This window comes from Marmota marmota, unplaced genomic scaffold (genome assembly GCF_001458135.2).
Source record: "Marmota marmota marmota unplaced genomic scaffold, marMar, whole genome shotgun sequence".
Taxonomy (NCBI): Eukaryota; Metazoa; Chordata; class Mammalia; order Rodentia; family Sciuridae; genus Marmota; species Marmota marmota.
This window is the reverse complement of record NW_026000026.1, coordinates 88,339,005-88,361,461: the sequence shown is the minus strand read 5'-3', so window position 1 is coordinate 88,361,461 and position 22,457 is coordinate 88,339,005. Positions and strand designations below refer to the sequence as shown.

Here is a 22,457-nt window from a genome sequence, read left to right as displayed (position 1 = left end):
GATGTGTATAAGAGACAGATATATATATATATATTTGTAGTATTTGATAGTTATAGAGACGTATTAAGAAAAATACAAACCTGAAAAACATTATATACCAAATGTCATTCAGTATAAAGCTAACATTAAAGAACAACAAATTTAGAATAAATTAATTATTACCGATCCTTAAAAGTTTTAGGTTAAGTAAACTTGATTCAAAGTAAGAATATTGCTCACATTTTCTTTAACCTTATGCATTTGAAGAAATTATCCCTAAAATTAAGAAATTAAGATTACTTTCTTATGAAGCTAACAGTACTTGTTGTCTATTAGCAGGAAGAAAATAGTATATAAGAATAATTTAGGAAACTACTACCAATTAAACCCTTAAAATTAGCAAAATTTCCCTATGATCCTGTTTCTTAACCAAAGTACTATAGGACTGATATTTTAAATATCTTGTAAGATTTGCAAAAATATTAAATGTAAGTTATCTTAAGTTGTCCCCTTCCCAAAAGCACTCCCAGAGAAAACATTAGGTAGTACTAAGGAGGAGCAAATCAAACTAAAAAAAGTATTCCCAATTTCTTCTGGAGATAAGCATAGTTGGCAATTAAAAATAAATAAGATTTAAAAGTTTCAGTTTATAGGCTTTTTCTTCCTTTGGAGATGACCCACATTCTCCCTTGAATGTGTATTCCTTGCTTCACCCTAAAAGCTTCTCTCTCTTGAAAGAGCCCACACTCTCCCTTGAAATGTGCCTCTGCTTTCCTAAATAAATCTCTATGTCTCCGAGGGGGAGGGGGGAGCTTCAGTTTTTAGTTATTGAGCACTTTAAATATAAAAGCCCCTAATCTCAAAAAAATAGTACTAGATATTCAAATGCAGACATCTGAACATAAAAGATGTTGCCAAACATACAAACTTGTAAAGAAATGAGAGGGAAAAAGACATAAAAAGAATAAGCTATAAACTACATACCTGTTTAAGTCTGGCAAGTTCTTTCAAAGCTCGTCCCCACTGCTGCTTGTAATGCAGTTTAGACTTGGTTGCAGATTCCAACTTTCTTTCAAGTTCAACCTAACAGTGATTAAAATCATATCAAGTGAAACACTATACCACTGTGTACAATCACTGAAAGATAATATATACAAAGAGTCTGGCTTAAGAAAAGAGTTTATATAGTGTAACATACGACATCATCTAAAACTGTTACATAATTTACTATAAATATTATGGCACATGAACATTTTCTTGTTTAAAATATAGTCTTACTTTTATTGCCTTACAGCCTATACTAAAAAGAACTGAATTAGTTTTAACCTCCAGACGGTTACTATAAATGTATTTAAACATGTATATTACAATGAGTAAAAATTAGACTCATTTTTTTAATATAAAAAGCAATTCTAACTGTCCATATTCCAGTTTAGATAGCATTCTAAATCTTAGAAACCAAATATTCCTTTTGGATGCCTATTATTATGTGGAATTTGGTCTTATACTGAAGAGAGCCAGTAGAGATATTTTTTATATTTTGGCAAAACCACCAACACTGGAAATAGTGAAATATTTTATCACAAAGCAATACTAAGAAAGAGTATAAAGTCAAAAAAATTTTAAGAATGTTAAACCCAAGAGTAAGAAAAATGTTCCTTAGTAACACACATATAACTTTTATTTTCTATTTTTCCTCAAATATATAAAGAAAAACACTACAGTGATTCAATTTAAAAATATGGTTATTTATATTGCAGCAGGCAATCTGTTGTGCATGAACTGAAGCCAACTTGGCTAAGTTTTGGAATGTACTCACTCAGTGTTTCAAACCAAGTACCAAACAAATTCATGTAGCCAAAGAAAGTTTTACTATTAAGTGATAATGTAATAATCTGCTTGGATTTCAGTAAAACACTGTCACCCTGAACTGGTCAAAATTTTTTTCTATGAAGTCTATTAGTTTTTTTCCATACATACAACTCCTAATGTTTCACAAAAAAACAAAAAACAAACAAAAATGCTATAAAAATTCCAACTTCATAAAATTCATATGAAAACAAAATGAAAGAAAAAGCAGACTGCCAAATTCCCTTCACAAAAAAGACCAACATTCTCTGCAGTAATATATGACCACATGAAGTCAAGGTCTTTTCTGCTTTACAAATCCTTAGTGCTTGGATTAGACGTGTTGACATTTCACAACTAGACTCAAGATTCTTAAGTTGAATAATATTGCTGAGATTATTGGAGATAATCTCTTCCACTTATGCCCCAAAGATTTATACACATGACTTGGTAATTTAACAACAGGCCATATCTCAGAAGAATAGAAAAAAATCTTTTTATAGCTGTGGGATAAGAGTAATATTTGATAATAAAAGATCATGAATCTTAGACAAAGATCTAACATCCTGAATGGGTACAAGGATGAATTCCAATGGATCACTTCCACCTGAAAAAATTTGTCTGGGTAGGCTACCAGTCTTACCATAAATATTTTAAAAATTCACATTTGCATAGTTATTTATACTAACTTAAAACACATGTATGGTTGTACATATAACTTTTTTATTCTTGAATAAAATACCTGTAGCTAGCAAATCTGAGGCACAAACCTAATTAATTTCACCAAATCAGTGATTCCAAGCTTTTGCTTTTCTTTAAAGATATAGGTGCCTCCGTGATTCTAAATATATGGCCCCAATTCCAGAAAAATGCCCATAACCAAAATTTTATACAATTTCAGAGCATTCAAAGATCTTGAATTAAGAACCCTATTGTAAACAGATTTGAGACTTCTGGAAGGCTTTGTTTTTATTTTTTTATTTAAGGTTTCCTTGGTCCATAACTGAGGTAATGTTCTCTTGAAAGGAAAATCTGGCTCAACACCTAGAGTCAATTCAGACATTACTGAAGACCAAATGCATAGACCAGTATTTACTGGTTCCAACTTCCTTGTTGATATTTCCACAATTCCAGCTCTCTACTAGAGGTATGACATTGTTTTTGTCTCTCATTTTCTATTCCCAGGTCCAATCTGTCACAAGGAACTACAGATTTCTTTCTTTGAATATTTTCAAATTTTATTCCTGGATATTCCTACTGCCACTTAGCCTACACTTGTCTCAACTCATCTTGACTAAATGAGAAAGATTTCTTATTTCCCAGCTTCAAATCTACCTACAAATACTGCAAGCCACTATAAGATCAACTGTCTATTAAAAAATCTACTATAGTCACTATTTGTCTATGGTATTAAACACACTTTTCTGCCTAGGACTCAAGGTACATCAAAATATAATTTCCATACTATCTGTTCACCTTCTAAGTATTCCTTCAAACCCTCTACTCCAACCAGGAGTTGTACCTTCCCCATCCTATCTCTTCCTGAGCCTACCAATTGCTTTCCTTCTCTTCTTGCCTAAATCTTAAGGCTCAACTCAAATTTCTACCTCTACATGAGGTTGTCTTAAAACTACTAGATAAAGAACATCAAATAGTTTCTTTTATGAATTGCAGAGTTCTATAACATTCCTCTGTAATCTGATCATTCATGGTCATTTACTCTCCTTAGTCATCTCTCTAATTACATAATAAATTAAAATGAATTTCCAAAAGAATAATACCCTTTCATTCTCTTTTATCTTTCCCATTTGCCTGAAGAGTGGGCATACAGTAGATAACAAATATTCTTGAATACACTACATAAATTTTAGACTAATTAAAAATCTCTACATTCTTTCAGTATGTTTTCTCTTTTCAACCTCATAATATTCTATTGTTATATTCGTTCCATATTTTTAAAAATCCCAATTATTTTCAAACTATGTAAAGAACAATTTCTAGGTAAAAGAAAAATCAAACTATTATTTACTTCTTATATTATCAAAGTAATCAAGAATTGCATTTAGTAAAATTATATCTTTTTAAAATTTTTTTTAGTTGTAGATGACACAATCTTTATTTTTATTTATTTATTTTTATGTGGTGTTGAGGATCCAACTCAGGGCCTCATGCATGTGAGGCAAGTGCTCTACCACTGAGCCACAACCCCAGCCCCATAAAATTGTATCTTAATATTAATTAAGATACAATTAATTAATATTAAGATACAATTAATAAAATTGTATCTTAATATTAATATCTTAATGTTAAATTATTTTAGACTCTTTCACTAAAATTGGGAATATTTGTGTTATATTAAAAAGAAGAGGCAATCAGAAAAGAAAAAAGCTATCAATCAGACACAACTAGAAAGTACACAATAACTCAGATAGTTTTTCACTTAGGTCTTCTTTTTTGTGTTTTAATCTCTTTGTTACTATTTAAGAAATGAGATTCTGCCCTCTTCTGGCTCCAAAAAGATTTACCAAAAAAAAAAAAATTCAGAAGCGTGGAAAAGTCTTGTTTTATAGGCATTATTAAGCATACTTGATGAATTAATTCAAGAGGTCTAATGTAGAATTAGTTCAATTATGCATTTCTCTCTCAATAAGTTCATGGTACTGGTAACACTTTTAATATGTTTAATGATTTTTATCCTCTTAGTAAAAGAGTGTAGTTAGAAAAAGAATTTTAATTTTAAGAATCATTTAAAATTTATTTCTATGGGGTATATTATATGCAGTTCATATTCAGGGATGACTATCTGGTCTCTGAAATTCCTCAAGATAAAGTAGGTATCAAAAAATGTTTTCCATTTTACACATCTTGTAAGAACTGATGAGACAGTATCTAATAAGTACTTCAAATATTTCTGATGAATACTACAGGAAATACATCTTCATAAAGAAATTCTTTAATACTTGATTTTTTTTCAAAAGAGGGTGGGAAATATTGAGCTGGACTCAAGATCACTGGTAGAAAAATACAGACTGCCAAAAATAAAGGAAGCAGTTGTCCAAAATATTTAAGAAAAAAAATCTACCAGCTTTGCAATTAAATGAATGTGGGAATAAAAAGATCCAAAGACAACTTGGCCGCTGATCGGCTGCAGAAACTTTTAAGTTCAGAAACACTAGTAGAAAATAGCAGGGAAGGTGACCGACTTTAGTTTTGGACATTCTGGGTTATCTTATAGAGTTCTGACCTCAAAGGGTTCAATAGGTTGAAACTATTTTCCTAACAATTCTAGGACATTAGCTATCTTTTCCACTTACATTCTTTTATGAGTATACAGTGGAGTTTTCCAGAGGCTATATGTTGTATAATATAACAACAGATTGAATACAGAGCAGATATAACAATTCAGCTGTCTTCTATTATCCAGATAACTAAAAAGATCAGTAAAAAGTAACACAATGTCACTCTTCTCACAAGCTTTTGTTTTAGAAAATAATTATTTTAAATGAAAATGATCTATGCTGCTAAAACAGGGTTTTTTAGATGAATAAATATTTTTAAACAATTCTAAATTTTAATTTTTAATACAGTAGTTACCAACACATACAAATTGCTTTGAAATCATCAATATTTTTTAATTATTAGCTATCTGTCGGTAGGTAAATTTTTTTTTTCTTAAAGATGTATAATGGGTCCTCAGTGCAAAAAGTTTGAGAACTGCAGTTCTAAGGCATTCATGAAAAGATTTTGAGTAGGCAATTCAGAGATAGGTCTTGTCCTCTTATACATATTTTCTACATGCTAGTTGAATCTTCTTTTTAAGTATACAGATCAAGTTACTCTCCTACTTAAAACTCTTCAATGGTATCTCATTATTTAAATTTTATGTTTGTAAGTAAAAAATAAACAATATTCTAGGTTCTGTGTTATTTTGCAACTCTAAACTCATTTGATTCTTTTACCAACCTTATTAACACAATTTTAAAAGTATGGAAAAAAGTACAGAGAAGTAAAAGAATTTGCCCAAGGTGACACAGTTACCAAGGTGGCAGAACCAGATTGATGCAAATCTCTACTGAATTAAAAACAAAACTTACACTTCCCATGCCTTTACAACAAGTATTTTAAATCTCACTCTGTACACCGACTGTCCCCACCCCCAGTCCCCCACACTTTAGGCTGGACTTCTTCACTCAATGCAGGATAAGTCTCACCCCAATGTCTTTGCAGGTGTTCACTGGACACACTTCCCATACCTCTTTACTTTACTGGCTTCTCCTCTTCTCACAGATCAACATATATACCTTGTGAAAACCTAGGTTGTCTGTTGAACATTACACATTTTTAAATGCTTAGAGCCCATGTGTGGGAAAACCCAAATACAAATTAATGGTAGAATCTGGCTTCTAACCACGGAAAACAAAATAGGATCAATCCCTTCATCCAAACAGAGCTAGAATGCAGGTTCCATGAATACTCCTATCTAGGACACAGAATCTAGAGAGTAGTGATATACAGAATATTCACAACGGCAACCACAAAAAAGTTTTCAGCAAGCAGTATGATCTTGTAACATTGGTACACTTTATGCTTGAATATAGCCCTTGCTGCTCTGCCACTGACTTATTTTTAAAATGGACATGTTTCTTTCTCCTTTTCTCTCCCTGCTCTTTCCTAATCTCTCCCCCTCACTAATCTCAGGGGAAACAGGATTACCTTTCTTCCTCATCATACGCAAAGTTATCTGTCCTTCAGCACACACACACCACAGGAATGAAGTAATTTAGACTTTGGGGATGGTACCAGAAGATCTCAGAAATGACTATCTCCCAAATTAACAAGTGAATTACAACTCTCAACAGAGAACACTTGGAATGTAACCTTTAAATCAACTCTTCATAAGCCGCCTGCTCCCCTAGATGGGAGAATCACAGTCTCTGGGACAGGAATCCTCTGTGCATCTCCTTTGCTACCAAAGCAATAAACCTTCTTTTTCCATTTTCTCAAAACTAGTCATCATTATTGGATTGTCTGTGGGGATAAGGACCAAGCTTTTGGTAACAACATTAGAATGAGAAGATTCAGGATTCCATGACGAGAGAGTGATAGCAATTCCTAACAGGGGCATCCTAAGCAGACCATTTGAGACAGGAAAGATACTGACTGTGACTTGCTTCTTCTAGTTCCTGCCCATATTGTGAGACTTGTTCTTCATTCACTTGACAGTTTGTGAATTTCTTTATTTCTAAAGTTAGTGCTGCTTGCAATCAAATATTCTAATTAGCATAAGCTATAACCGATGTAAACCAACAAATTAAAACAATGTCATATGCCTTGAATTCACTGATGTGTTATTTCATATTAGAACAATACAGTGAAACATTACATTGTATACACACATATTACTCACTAATTTTATAAACTGATTACTTGGATTAGTGTCAAATATTGACATGGGTACCTTTTCCAAGGTGAGAAGATTTATTTCAGACTGTAGATGGATTTCTGGTTTGTTGCTTTGCTGATCCTTGAACTGTTGAAAGTCTTTCTCCAAAATCTTATACTTATTTTCAGCATCATTAAGCTGTATTTAAGAAAAAGTATTTGTAGCCACTTAAAGACAATCATAAGCAAAGTTTAATATTATAGAATTCAATAATATTATAGAATTCAAGTGTCTTTTTCTCCTTATTCTAAAGCATATCCAGAGTAGAAAATTTGGAAAATACATAAAGTATAAGGAGGACAATGAACATCTTCAATAATTAAAAAAACTGTATATCAACAGATTAAAAACTTTTTATAAGTAAAAAATTAAGAATCAGAGGGCTAAATAACTGAAGCAATGCCAAAGAGCTAGTGAACTAATCAGTAGTGAAGGCAAAAATAGAATTCAGATCATTTCATTCCCCAGAATAAGACTATAACAAAAGCAGTCAATACTTGTAAATTAATAGAGAGGTGGGGGTTGCCTTAGCACTACAATTTCCCTATGAACAGTTTCAAAAATATGTTTAAAAATTGAGGGTGTAAAGATGTTCTTTTAAAATCTGAGTTTTTTAAAAAAATTTTTTAAAGCATTCCCCCCACTTTTTTTAACTTTTATCTTTTAAATTTATTTTTATGTGGTGCTGAAGACGAAGCCAGTGCCTCACACATGATGCTAGGCTCTACCACTGAGCTACAACCCCATCTCAAATCTGAGGTTTTGTAATTAAATGTAAATAATGATCATTAAAGTCATTTTGGGGAACAAACTAAATGACTCCATCATTAGATATAACCTATTATTTCTTTCTTCAGATTTAAGACACAACAGACATTGAAATACTGAGAAAATCTGTAGCAAAAATGGAACTCAAATCATCACTGATAAAATGTTCTAATCAGGACATATCCAGTATCTTTAGGTAATGAGTTGTTCCATACATGAATAGTTTCCATGTAACTGAAGTTTAACTCTTTCAACATCAAAAGTTGAATAGAAACATTGTAAAGTATCTCCCTCATTTTTTTGTTTTAAACAAAAAACATAATAAACTTAATACTACATTTGGTAGTTTCTTCACCATTCATGGTATTATCATAAATAGCTGTTGTTACTATCAGGTTGTAAATCAACAAACTATTAAAGCATGTTGGGTTCTTTTCCTGTTGCCAAGTAGTCCACCAATTACAATGATTTTGAGTTCTGGTACCTGCTTTTTTCCACTTAAACACAGATACTTTATCTTCAATAGCTCTCACTGGTAAGTGTGTTTAACTGACTCTTCTACCTGTCTATTTAGAATTGCATATTTAATATGTTACCTAGTCAGAGTGATATCCTAAAAAGTTTTCCTTGTACATAAGATGTGAAATGTATATAGTCCTGGACTTGACAATTTGAACATCCTGGAAATTTCCTGTTTACCCCCTCATTCTTAGAATACTGATTCGAGAACAGAGGTGTACCCTGAGTAATTTTTCCACAATATTAGTTCTTTCTATGAAGGATCCTCTTACAAAAAATGTAAACTAATTATACCTGTCTTGGACAGGGCACAGATGTACTTTCCAAGGACTTTCCTGATGATTCTAATATATAGTAAGAGCTTTTGTTCTAGACAGTTAAACATTCCTGATAAGTAGAAGAGAAGCATTACTGGTGAATCCTATAACAGCTGCCCACTTTTACAACTTTTTCACCTTTTAAATTAGAACTCCAAAGTAACAATCAAATTCATATTTACAACTACGTAAATAATGTATCTATAACTGATTCTGAGCTGCTATGGAAACTACTCTTCATGCTAGAATGTACTGAAGACTTTAAAGGCATCCCTCATACATACTAATTTTTACTGAAAATTTCCAAGAAATATAAAACTTAATTTTCAATAGCTTAGTCTTTTTCTCTATAAATATTTATTGAGTTCCTGTCACTGGTGACAACTGACCTGGATTCCAGGCATACATCTATAAATCAAAACAGTTTTTATGGAGCCAATAATCTGACAGTGATTAAATTATCATACTTATGAAAATCAGATCTGATATATAATAAAAAAATAGGAAAGTAATATTCCATTAGAACATATAACAAAAACTTGACCTAGATTGGGGAGTAGGGGTCAGTGAAGATTTTTGGGGATAAGTGATACTTTAGATGAAATCTAGAGTTCATGGGGCCCAGAAAAAGCAGCACACATAAATATCTTACCAGGGAAGTAAGGATCAGTGTGGCAAGAAGGAACACAACAGAATTGAAAAATTAGTAGATGAGATTCAAGACAGGCTGGTACAAACTATGCAGATACTTGTGGGGCAATGTAATGATTCTGATCTTTATCCTATGAACAGTAAGGAAACACTGAAAGGTTTTAAAAAAGAAGGGTTTTATCATCCCCAAATTTCAAAACTATTCTGGCTGTCACATAAGATTAGATGAGCCCATCTCTGAAATACAGAACTCTTATAGGAAGAAGGTCAGGTATAAATGGGAAGATCATGTAGGATTTAAAACATCCTTTAAGACATCCAAGTAGAGATGTCCAAAAGATAATGTAGTATATGAGACTCAAGGGTATAGGAAAGGTTTTGAATATAAATATGAATGCCCCAAATGTACCTACAGATTGTCTCTGAAGTCAGATTATTTAGTAGAAAGTAAGTCCTGAGCTTGGACAATGTTCAACATTTAATAACTAGATAAAGAAAGATCAGCCTGAGAAACAGCTTTAAGGGACACCAGAAAAGTGGAGGAAAATAGAGTGGTGGTACAGAAGTCAGGAAGAGAACATATAAAAATAAGGACAGTAGTGTTGATCATGTTACTAAGTTTTAATAAGATGAGAAATGAGAAATGCCCACTAAACTTAGTGACTCATCCACCAGTGGCTTCTCTGACAAATGGGGACAGAAAGCCAAGTGGGATGCATTAAGAGGTGAGGAAATGGAGAGGACATAGACAATTTATGAAGTCTGATTCTCAACTAAACTCTGTCCAGTGCCACATTAGTATCTACATTTACTAAGAGGAGATTTATCAGAAAATCATTTTATATTAGAAGTCACCCTAAAATACAGTAGTTCCTCACAAAGTTATAAAGTCAGGAAAAGTCTTCCAATATAGCCTTAGCTTTAACTCAGAAAAACAAGATCTAGGGCTGGGGATATGTAGCTTAGTGGTAAGAGCTTGCCTGGTGTGTGTGAGGTCCTGGGGTTCAACCCCTAGCACTACCAAAAAAAAAAAAAAAAGAAGAAGAGGAAGAAGAGGATGAGGAAGGAGGAGGAGGAGGAGAAAAACAAGATCCAACTTAAAGTAAATCTGAATCACAGTGTAATAAATATGATAAATAGCTCAAACCACAGTAAATGGTATCATTAGTGAGCTAATAAACGCTAAGTGTAAGATGATGACAACCTGCTGTTGAAGTCGGTGCTTTTCCTCTTCTAGCTGCTTGATCTTTAACCTTTCCAGCTCTACTTGGTGAATACAGTCTTCTTTGGCCCTACGGACACAGTCCTGAAGTTCTTGCATGTTCCGTTCACGTTCTGATTGTAGTTCCTTTTTCTCTCTTTGAAGCTAAAAACAAAAGCATCTCTAAGAGGCTGGCCTGTTGGAAGCTGCATTATACTGTTGGATAGTCTATTATCCATATATTTAGTCAAATGTTCAGAATATTTATAAATCATCTCTTTTAGTTATCAATTAATGTTTATACTGATTTTATAATTTTTGATCATCATTTAATACTAATAAGTAAATAAAAAATCCTTATACAATTTGTATAAATTCAGCTGACAAGGCCCTAAGCACTTACAATTCCCACTGGAATAAAGTCCTATTTTATTATATAAACAAATGTGCTCAAATTTAATTTCCTTTATTAACAACTTCAGACTCCCTGCCTAATCACTCAGAGGATATATTTAAAATTAAACAACTAAATCATCAGGAAATTACAGAAACTATATAATGGCAAGGTTAGGGTAATTTGCTAAGAAAATTTTAAGAAACACTATGGTTAGAGAAGGAACACACAAATTTAATGGGAGAAAATTCTAATCATTTTTCAAGGGTAAAACTTAGTTAAGATCTAAGAAAAGCTAATTTAGCATAATACTAACACAAGCTCTCATGCTTCCTTGGGATATAATCTTTAATGGACAATAAAGAGGAAAATTCCCTTCTCTCTGGAAAAAAAATTAGAATTATATGCTCCCATTTTATGCTACATTTTCTTTTTCTAGGCAGTGTAACTATCCATTCCTTCTACATAATTTTAACCAAAAACCTTCAATATTGAAGAAGTCAGCTAAAGTTGAGTAAAATAGCTAACTAGTTCAAGTCACACTTTTGTATCAGTTCCTAACATTCTAACACATCAAACATTCTTTACCTAGGTGAAGTTTTCCCCACAATGTCTGAAGAACAATTTCCATGAAATATAGTAAGTATAGAGCAAAAATAAGTAAATGGTATGAATTTCATAGACTATGAAATAAGAATATATGATAGATGAATGAAATACCTCTGTTTCTGCACTGGCAAGCTGTTGTTCTCGTTTTTCTAAGTCAATTAGGGTTTTTTGAAGTTTTCCTTCTAAAATACTATATTCAGCCACCTAAAATACAGTTAAAGAAAAGTTACCTTAACACTCTCTCCACATTCAAAGCACACACAAATTAAAAAATACATATCGTTTCACTGAAATACAATCCGAAAATAGGAAATAGTCAAACTACAGGAACCAATCCAAAGCAGAAATTTCTTCTACCCTAAGAAGGGGAGACCATTTTGTTTATGTTTGCATATCTACAGTGGTATTCAGTTTCACAAGGAAGCCCACTCTTCTACTGGGCAAAACCAGACTACTAGTAAAATCTTGTGCTCAGTCAAAACCTAATTCCTTAAAATCTTCTAGTGTTCCTTTGAAGCCCTCTCAGTCACGTAGTAATACTCTCTTGTCTTAGAACTAATCCATTTGCTAGTGAGATCAGCTAGTAAGGTACACAAGTTAGTTATATTCATTCAAATCTGACTTTTTATTACATTCTAGTCAAAGTTCCTGATTAGGCCCCTGGACTAGTACCAATTTCTTTAGAGATAAAGACTACCTTTAAGGAAAGTCCTGTTCAGGATAAGAGGCCTACCTGCTTGACCTACACAGGATGCAGGATTCTCCTGGTTTTTCTTCAATTTAGGCTGATTACTTTTTATGAGAATTTTCAAAACCAATTTTTCTCCTCTTTTACTAACTAGTATCCAGGTCTAAAGCCCCATCCCAATCTTCTCTTTCTAGTTGACAATAAATCCCTGATTTGACACTCCTTAGAAGCCTACCCTTTAATCCTATTTTTCTATCCTTGGAAAGAGAAAAGAAAATGTTTCAACACACATTTGAGCATGGGGACAGCCATCATCATACATCTCTTCCTAGTTTTTTTTTTTTTCTTTTCCAAGATAAATACAAGTTTCAACAATTATTCATAGGTTATAATTTCTACATTATCTACTATCTTGAATTTAATGCAGAGTTGAGGTTTTTTTTTTTTTTTTTTTTTTTTTTGGTAGGGGGGTAGCAGGGATTGAGCTCAGGGTCACTCAACCAATAAGTGACATCCCCAGCCCTATTTTATATTTTATTTATAGACAGGGTCTCACTGAGTTGCTTAGTGCTTAGCTGTTGCTGAGGCTGGCTTTGGACTTGAGATCCTCCTGCCTCAGCCTCCTAAACTGCTAGGATTACAGGCATGCACTAGTGTGCCCACTTAAAAGTTCTCTACTAAGTACTAAATGTGATATACAGATGTAACATCACTAGTTCAGAGACCAAAGACCATGTATTGCTAAAGACTAGGTTGACCCTTATGCATGGTGGCACACACCTGTAATCCCAGTGAATCGGTAGGCTGAGGCAGGAGTTCTGCAAGTTTGAGGCCAGCCTCAGCAAATTAGCAAAGCATTATCTATGCAACTTAGTGAAATCCTGTTTCAAAATAAAAAATAAATAGGGCTGGGGATGTAGCTCAGTAGTAAAGTGTCCCTGGGTTTAATCCCTTGTACAAGATTAAAAAAAAAAAAAAAAAAGACTAGGACAACCAAAGTCGGTTGACTTATCTAAAATTGCCTTTGCTAATTAAAGATCTCAGTTACACTGTTAATTAATATCAAAAAGTTCCTAGTGCTTGTTTGTAAATCTGGCATAAGCACAAGCACACTCATTGTCCAAATGACTCTCTTAAACTAACTGCAGAATGTGACACCTTCATTTAATGATTTAGGCCTAATAAACCAAAGCATCAGGATGATTTCTATATTAACTCTGTGAACTCTACCTAAAAATATGTTAAGCATGTCTTCCATTCTTCACCAAATCATTAATACAAATACCTAAATATTTGTTTTTCAGAGTTTTGTCTCAGGACGCCTTCTCTTGCACAACATAACCTCACAGATGATCTCATCTTCCTACTACCATCACATACACCAAGAACTTCCAAATTACATTACAAAATCAAACCTCCCTCCTGAATTTCAGTTTTACAGACTAAATACCTGTTGAATATATCAATATTTTTCTTATATCTTAAACTCAAAAATGTATAAAAACCTGAAATCATAATCTTTTTAACTAATATTTATTGTATATCTAGCATATGTAGGGCAAAATAAAATTGAGTGGAAATGATATTCTAAAAATGATATTCTCAGGGAAGGCAAACTATATGTAAGTGTGTGAATATTTAATATAAGTTTAATAATATGCTATTAAAAATAAATCAGAATTGAGAAGACAGTTATAGAGAGATAGAAGAGGGACACTACCTTAGATAAGGTACAGAGAAGACCTCACTGAGATTATTCTAAGCAGACATCAAAATTACCTTTGAAAGAAGAGAATCCATAGATCCTGATGAGAGGGGTGGCTTAGCATGTTTGAAGAATTACAAGGAAGCCAGTAACAAGACTAACCGGAGGTGGAAAAGGAAGCTAGGGTACAGATCATATAAGGCCTTGGAGGTCCTGGTAAGAACTCTTTTAAGTTTTATTGTAAAGTGTGAATGTCAGTAGGATGAGTTTCGAACAGAGGAGTATATAATTCTGTCTTAAATTCTAAAAGCTGTACTCTTGGGCCAGGATAGATAAAATAAGGATTAGGGGCCAGGAATAAATGAGAGCTACCAATGTTAAAAAGTAACTAGTATTCTTAGAAGCAAGGCCATGATGGCTTAAACTAGGGAAACAGTGATGGAGGTGATTGTAAATGGTTACTTTGCACAATACATTCTGAATGTGTAGCCAACAGGATTTGCTAACAAACTAAATGTTCAATAAAATAGTCAAAAGTTACTTGGTTTGTAGCCTAAACAGTTAACTAAAAGTTTTGTCATTTATTAAGATGGAGAATCAACAGGAGCAAATTTACGGAGGACATAAGATAAAAACTTTAATTTTAGACATATTAAATTTGAGATGCATACTAGACAGCAAACTGGCAATATAGTGAAGGCAGTCATGTAATGAGCTGCACAGTCCAGGAAAGAAGCTGGAGATGGAAGCAGAGGGGAGGGGGTGGGTGTGTATAATGTATATGATTTGATGTATGCAATGCTGATAGAGTGGATCAGATCTCAAGACAGAAAAGAAGGGATTCAAGGACTGTTCTCCAGAGCAAAACAATATTTAGAAGTTGACTCTAACATGAAAATTGGGAAGGGGAGATAAATCAGCAGAATATAGGAGAGTACAATCAAGAAAGACAAGTAGAGGAAGCATTTAAGAATGGAAGAGATGAAACTGGATGTTATTTGGTAAGAGAAAAATTGTGTGAACTGATTAGAGAATGAATTCACTGAAGAAGAAAGGATTGTAGAGCAGCACCAAAGACCCCTCAGTTAGGCTTGAGGATGTAAACCATTAACATCATCTCTTCTCCACCCATTCCTTCTTCTCCATAATCCTCTAGCTGTTATCTTACAGCCTTCATTTTCATTTATAAATAGTTCTCCCATTTTCCCAGAATTTAGTTTCACATTCCTTTGTTCCATCCACTATTCTTTCATCAGAATGACTGTTTGAAATAAAAAATGTGATCATGTCATTTCTTTATATAAAAATTTTCATTAAAAAAAAAGTTTCTCAAATCGCTACCTTGAGAAAGGTTCAGATCATCATCTGAACCACTGAATATGAAAAATGAAGTAATTATCTTCTCTTGTCTTCTAAAACAGTCTACCAGCCTAGATGCACAAGAGAAAGTTAATTCATTACCAACAACATATGCCTAAGGACATGAGGGTTTCATTCTCTCAGAGAACCCTGACTGGAAAAGCCTATAGTTGGATGTGGGGAGAGGGGAGGACAGGTTGAAGGGTCAAGATCTAAATGATCTTATTTTCTACTTCTACTACACACTATTTTCTAAATACAGACCCTATTTCAAACTTTTCTGCCTTTGTTCAAGGGAATGTCTCTATTTGGAATGCCCTTTGGGTCCACTTGGTGATATCTACTAAATTTCACCAAAGTGAAAACATGATCTTAAACACTTAAGTCATATGCTCCCTTATGTATGAATGATGTACTCCTTCAAAAGGCAGAATAGGAACCAAGTGTGCATATAACTCCTTCAGGTAAACTTTCAAAACATTAATGAAGTAAAACATTGTCTCAAAAAAACCGTAGTTGAAAAAATAAAAATAAATTAATAGAAAGGGTTCAATCATTATGGACATAAACAAATGTTATAGTGAGAGTCTCACAGAATTTGGCTTCAAAAAATTTCATCACACTGAAGAAAAAATTGTTTCTCTCTATTGACTTGAATTTTAAAGACCACATCATATGTTAACACATCCTAGTTCACAATATTCTTTCAATATAGGGCACTTTAAGATAAAATATTCAATAAAGTACTTAGTCTCAAAATGCACTTAGGTTGAAAGAACATGGTAAATTCAAATCTACCTTTTCAATGACTAATATCAATTAGTTCAATTATTTATTAAGCAAGCATCATGTTTTCTGACTAGAGTTACTAATGGGCCAGGAGATCAGTAATTCAAGCTGAAATGGTCAAAATAGTTATATACAAGGAAACCAAATAAAAACTTCAACTAAAAAGATCATTTTGTCATTATTACCAAATGACAATGAACTTGCCTTTTAAACTTCTTTTTTTATTGCAACAAAAAGTCCAATTATGGCTTTTGACAAATAATAACAATTTTATTAACTTTTCAAATTGGTTTATCATTTGACTTTTACAAACCTCAATACAAAAAAAAATTTTAATATAGAAAAAAATGATTCAAGAATCAACCTGCTTAAGCTTATGAAGACAAACAACAATAAGTGTTGGCGAGGATGTGGGGAAAAAGGTACACTCATACATTGCTGGTGGGACTGCAAACTGATGCAACCAATTTGGAAAGCAGTATGGAGATTCCTTGGAAAACTCGGAATGGAACCACCATTTGGCCCAGCTATTCTTCTTCTCGGACTATACCCAAAGGACTTAAAAACAGCATACTATAGGGACACAGCCACATCAATGTTTATAGCAGCACAATTCACAATAGTTAAAACTGTGGAGCCAACCTAGATGTCCTTCAGTGAATGAATGGATAAAAAAAATGTGGCATATATACACAATGGAATTTTAATCAGCATTAAAAAAGAACAAAACCATGGCATTTGCAGGTAAATAGATGGTGTTGGAGAAGATAATGCTAAGTGAAGTCAGCCAATCCAAAAAAAAAAAAACAAATGCTGAATGATTTCTCTGATATAAGGAGGTTGACACATAGTGGGGTAGAGAGGGAGAGCGCGGGAGGAATAGATGAATTCTAGAGAGGGAAGAGGGGTAGGAGGGTAAGGAAGAGGGCAGGGGATTAGCAAGGATGGTGGAATGCGATGGACATCAATATACAAAATACATGTTATGAAGACTTGAATTGGGTATCAACATACTATATATACAAACAGAGATACAAAAATTGCGGTGTATATGTGTACTAAGAATTGTAATGCAAAAAAAAAAAAAAGTAGAGGGAAGTGAAAGGAGGGAAAGGCAGGGGATGTGGGGATAAGAAAGGTAGTAGAATAAAACAGACATTATTACTTTATGTGTATATGTGACTGTATGACCAACATGATCCTACAATATGGATACTCAGAAAAATGAGAAATTATATCCCATCTATGTATGATATATCAAAGTATATAAGTATATTCTACTGACATGTTTAACTAATTTAAACAAATAAAAAATTAATTAAAAAAAAGAAATTAAAAGAGACCAATAGGATGGAGGAAAAAGGATTGGAGTGAGGTAAGAAGAGAGGTTAGTGGGGTACTGGAAAGTGAAACTGATCAAATTACCTTTTTTATGTATGCAAAAATATGTCACAATGATACCCATCATTCTGTATAACAAATATGTACCAATAAAATTTGTGAAAATTCCAAAAAATAAAAAAAAAATTAACCTGCTTAGTTTTTAAAGGATAGTGAAAATTTCAAAACATTAAAATATTGTCTAGTTCCCTTTGATTTAATTAGTATAACATGAGTTCTGTACCTATTATTTAATATGAAACTCATATTTATATTAATTATAATTAATCATAATTATAATTATAATTAAGTAATATGAAACTCATATTAAGTAATAAAAAACTAGTCTAGTATTTAAAATATATGTGAAGGATTTTAATTCTCATTTTTGTTATCTAAACATTACCTTAAAATGGAGTTTCTGAAGTAGGCTTCTCTTCTTTTAGCTTTTTTCAAATTTTGTTATTCAAATTTCTAATGACTGAGAATTAAGTTAGAAAAAGCTGAAATGGTATTTTGAAAGTCAAAGGCCCAGAGGACTCTGTTTCCCCAAGAGTTCTCCTCTATAAACCCAGATTGAACAATAGGCAGCACAGGACTATGATCCCTAAGAGACAGGAGGCAAACCCTACAATAATTATAGTTTACTGTCTGGGGGCAGTTTCTGGACTGAAGCTCAAGAAAGGGCAACACCTGCCATCTTGCTGAGTAGAGGAAAGAGACTGCAAAGGCAGAGGCAACTGGAATTTGTGAGAAGAGGAAGATGCAGAGAGAGTAAACAAAGGAGACCTGCAGAGTCATCCCCTGAAACCTGAGGTCGTGTACTGATTAACCACTTATGAGAGTATTTTTGAAATCTTAATGTTGAAATATTTGAAAAAAGTCTCACTGTCAGGGTTGTTTCATTAAATAACTTGAGTGTAAATGGACAAATACTGAACTTCTGCTACTGGCATAAGATTGGACAGTCTGACAATATCCTTTTTTAAGATGTGGTTTAGTTCATGATTTATTTCTAAAAATAGCTCAAAAGTTTTAGAGGCTTTTAATTAACTTTCAGGTTATAATATAATTTTTACATACACTTTTAAATGTGCTATTTTCTTTTTCATAAAGAGGCATGCTTTTTCTCTAAAGTATTCATTTTATACAATTTATATATATTTTTGAATTGGTAGTACCTATGTAAATTTCAAAATCCAAAAAGTACAAACATCTTACAGTGAAAAGCCTCCCTCCTGCCCTAACATATTCATTAATTTCTTCCATGTCAACACATACCAAGGATAATTAATTTATTCCTTTCAAATATTTTCCTCAATGTAGATGCAAGATATTATCACTAATATTCTTACTTCTCCCCTTCAATTGTAATTGAAATTATTACCTTTTTTTTCACTAGTGATTCTCTTTCTCGGTCCCTTTTTTTCCATTCCTCTGCAAGAGCCTGCATATGAGCCAATTCTTTCTGCTTTAGCTACAAAAAGAAAAATCAAGTCACCTCAATAACCTCCAAATATTTAAATGAATCAATTGTTCTAAGTTAACTAATACTGATCAATAATTTATTCATTTATTTTTGCCACAGGCATTTTATATATTATTAAAAAAACAAGCCATGCGCAGAGGTGCATGCCTGTAATTCCAATGGCTCAGGAGGATATGAGCTCCAATCCTGCCTCAGCAATAGCAAGGTACTAAGCAACTCAATGAGACCTACAAAATATGCTTGAGGCATGTAATATCCATATCAGTAAAGTATAAAGTAACATGAGTTCTGTTTCCTAACCCTTGTCTGGAGACTGAAGGTACCACATTCTGGGTATATTAAATAAGAATTTGAGATTAAAGGAATAACTGTAATTCTTAACTTTGCCCAACAATAACAGACAAAACTGAGATACATCCTTCTGAGTAGCCTCTGCCAAACTGTTCAACTATGTTTTTATTCTCAAACTTTCTGTAAAGAGTAGGACATTGTTGGCATTTAAATAAACTATGAAACATCAAGAGAAAATCCTGCCTTAGAAAGAGAAAAATATACTAGGCACACAAAAAACATTTTTAAGTAAAATTTACAAAGCAACCTGATTTTCAAAAATGTCTTCTTGCATCTCCTTCCACATTTCTAGCTCAAGTGCTGCTTTGTATTCTAAGGTTTCACGTGGCTCTGTCTGGATCTCTGAATTACAAGGTGCTGGAGGAAGAGAAGATGGCTTCTGTTGTACAGCAGATAAAACCTAAAGTATAAATGAAAAGCACATTTCAACAAACAAAAGTATAAATATTAGATCTGTTTCAAGGAGTAACATGACAACACTCAATTATATTTACCTGAGATGAATCAGAGACAAAAATTTCACGCATTTTTACTAGTCCATAATCTTCTAGAGTCACTGTGTAAGACAGATCTACTATTCTATTATTTGATCTACAAATGAAACAAGAAATATTTTTAACTTTGTGAACACTTTTGTATAACTTTTCTTTTTATTACCCCAGAGCTGCAGTGTTGAGGAATAAGTAACATTTCTTAAACCCGACTCTATTTCTGCTGAAACTGCAGCAGCCTCTAGGAGCTTTAAGATCTTCTGTATTTGTGATTTTACTGGATCATCACAAACATCCTACTAAATACCTACCTATATTACTACAAAATGACTTAAACAAATGCACACTGTTATTGAAAAATTGAATATAAAAGGCAAAATTTTAATAAATCTTACTGTCCACTGTAGATATATATACAAACATATACACTAACAGTTCGTCCTTTTTTCCTATTTTCACGTCATAAACCTTAATTCAAAAATGTGTGATTTAAAAAAAATGTGTGATTTTTTTTATTTTAGGATCAAACCCAAGACCTTGCACATTCTACAACTGAGCTATGTCCCCAGCTACAACTTTTGTATTCTAAGGTTTCATGTGGCTTTGTCTGGATCTCTGAAGAACAAGGTGCTAGAGGGTTTTTAAAGATGGGTTTGTGGGTTTTACTGCCTAAATGAATTTATGCAGTACAATATATTTAATAGTTCTCCTATTCTTTTTTTAAAAAATATTTTTTAGTAGTTGATGGACCTTTATTTCTTTGTATGTGGTGCTGAGAATCGAACCCAGTGCGTCACACATGCTAGACAAGCGCGCTACCACTGAGCCACAACCCCAGCCCATCCTATTCTTGATTATATAATTTACTCTGAAATCTTCTGTCTACTTTTCCTGGGATATACACATTCATATAAATCTTTTTTTTTTTTTTCTTTTCACTAATGGGTTTTGAACTCAGAGACATTCTATCAGTAACTGACATCTCCAGCCCTTTTTATTTTTGAGACAAGTTTTGCTGTTACAGAGGCTGGCCTCAAACTTGTGATCCTTCTGCTTCAGCCTCCCAAGTAGTTGAGATCACAGGCATGCACCACCACACAGGGCATGTACAAATTTTTTACAGGATATAATCACTATTTATTCTAGGTTAATTTCCAGAAGTATATATTATTTGGGCCATAATGAGTTCTCCTCTGTATTAAAGAGCTGTAGGTAATATTTATCATTAAATAATAAAAAATAAGGCAACACATTAAAGAGAAATAAATTGTTGCTTTTGGGTACTAGGAATTGAACCCAGGGGTACTTAATCACTGAGTCACATCACCAGCCCTTTTTATTTTTTATTTTACTTTATTTTTTTTGTGGTACTGGTGATTGTACCAAGGGCCTTGTACATGCGAGGTAAACACTCTACCAACTGAGCTATATCCCCAGTCCCTTAATTTTTATTTTGAGATAGGGTCTCACTAAGTTGCTTAGGCCTTCACTAATTTGCTAAGGCTGACTTTGAACTTGCTGAGATCCTCCTACCTCAGCCTCCCAACTCACTAGGATTACAGGCGTGCGCCACCACGCCAGGCTGAAAAATAAAACTAATAATGAAAACACATGGTTTTTCCCTAACTCAAATATACCAGTCCAAAGAAAACTTTAATGAATCTCATACAATTAGAATTCTTAATTAGCCAACTTTTAAATTTTCTTCTCACAAATCTTAGAAAAAATTAATAAAGTAAAATGAACCACTATTGTATCTGAGAGAAACTCCTGAGCATATCTGAAGTTCTCACTTAGGTAAATTTGCAAAAACTTCTCTGTCTACAAAGCAGGACAATAAAAGCAATATTCAAAACAGGCAGACAACATTACAATAGCTACTATTATTAAAAGAACACTAATTTTTAAAAGAGATTTTTCAGTAATAGGACTAAAAACAAACAGAATTGTTAACCAACTATTTGATTCTCCAAGACACCTGTTCCACACCTTCCAAGTGAATAAGATTTTGCTAAATCTTTCAGTCTCTGGAAGTAGCTACAGATGGGGAGATATAAAAAAAGAAATTTCAAGATCTCAGATTTTTACAGTCTTATTTCCTTTTTCTTTCTCATTATGCTTTAAAAACAAAGAAAAATAGTGTATAATGTTAAGCTGAATATAATTTTTATTAATTAAAAAAATAATTCAATAAATATGTTGGTTAAAATATGTGAAATAATCAATTTTTTTATTTTGACAATGAAATTCAGGGCAAAAAAAAAATTACTTTGTGGTTCTGGGGATTGAAGTCAGGCCTTCACACATGCTAGCTATAGAGCTAAATATCTTCAGGCTTATTTTAAAAATTGCCTCTGACAAGAGGAGGAAATAAAACGGATACAAATAGTAAAAGAAGTCATCAAATGACCAGCTTGCAGATAATAGGATACTATACATAAAAGGTCAAAAAAAAAACTCCACCAGAAGACTTATA

The 22,457-nt window shown here is 32.9% G+C and overlaps 1 protein-coding gene across 4 annotated transcripts in view; it reads right to left on the bottom strand.

The window, feature by feature from the left end:
* Window positions 1-22,457, bottom strand: part of Cep120 (centrosomal protein 120) — a 75,828-nt gene that overhangs the window by 14,601 nt on the left and 38,770 nt on the right. For all 4 annotated transcript variants that reach the window (XM_015486734.2, XM_048811840.1, XM_048811841.1 and 1 more), the window contains exons 13-19: window positions 19,985-20,081; window positions 19,738-19,890; window positions 19,038-19,127; window positions 11,841-11,933; window positions 10,730-10,891; window positions 7,286-7,408; window positions 964-1,062 (exon numbers count right to left, since the gene is read on the bottom strand). In XM_015486734.2, coding sequence (XP_015342220.1) covers window positions 964-1,062; window positions 7,286-7,408; window positions 10,730-10,891; window positions 11,841-11,933; window positions 19,038-19,127; window positions 19,738-19,890; window positions 19,985-20,081 — 817 coding nt within the window. The remainder of the gene's footprint in view (window positions 1-963; window positions 1,063-7,285; window positions 7,409-10,729; window positions 10,892-11,840; window positions 11,934-19,037; window positions 19,128-19,737; window positions 19,891-19,984; window positions 20,082-22,457) is intronic.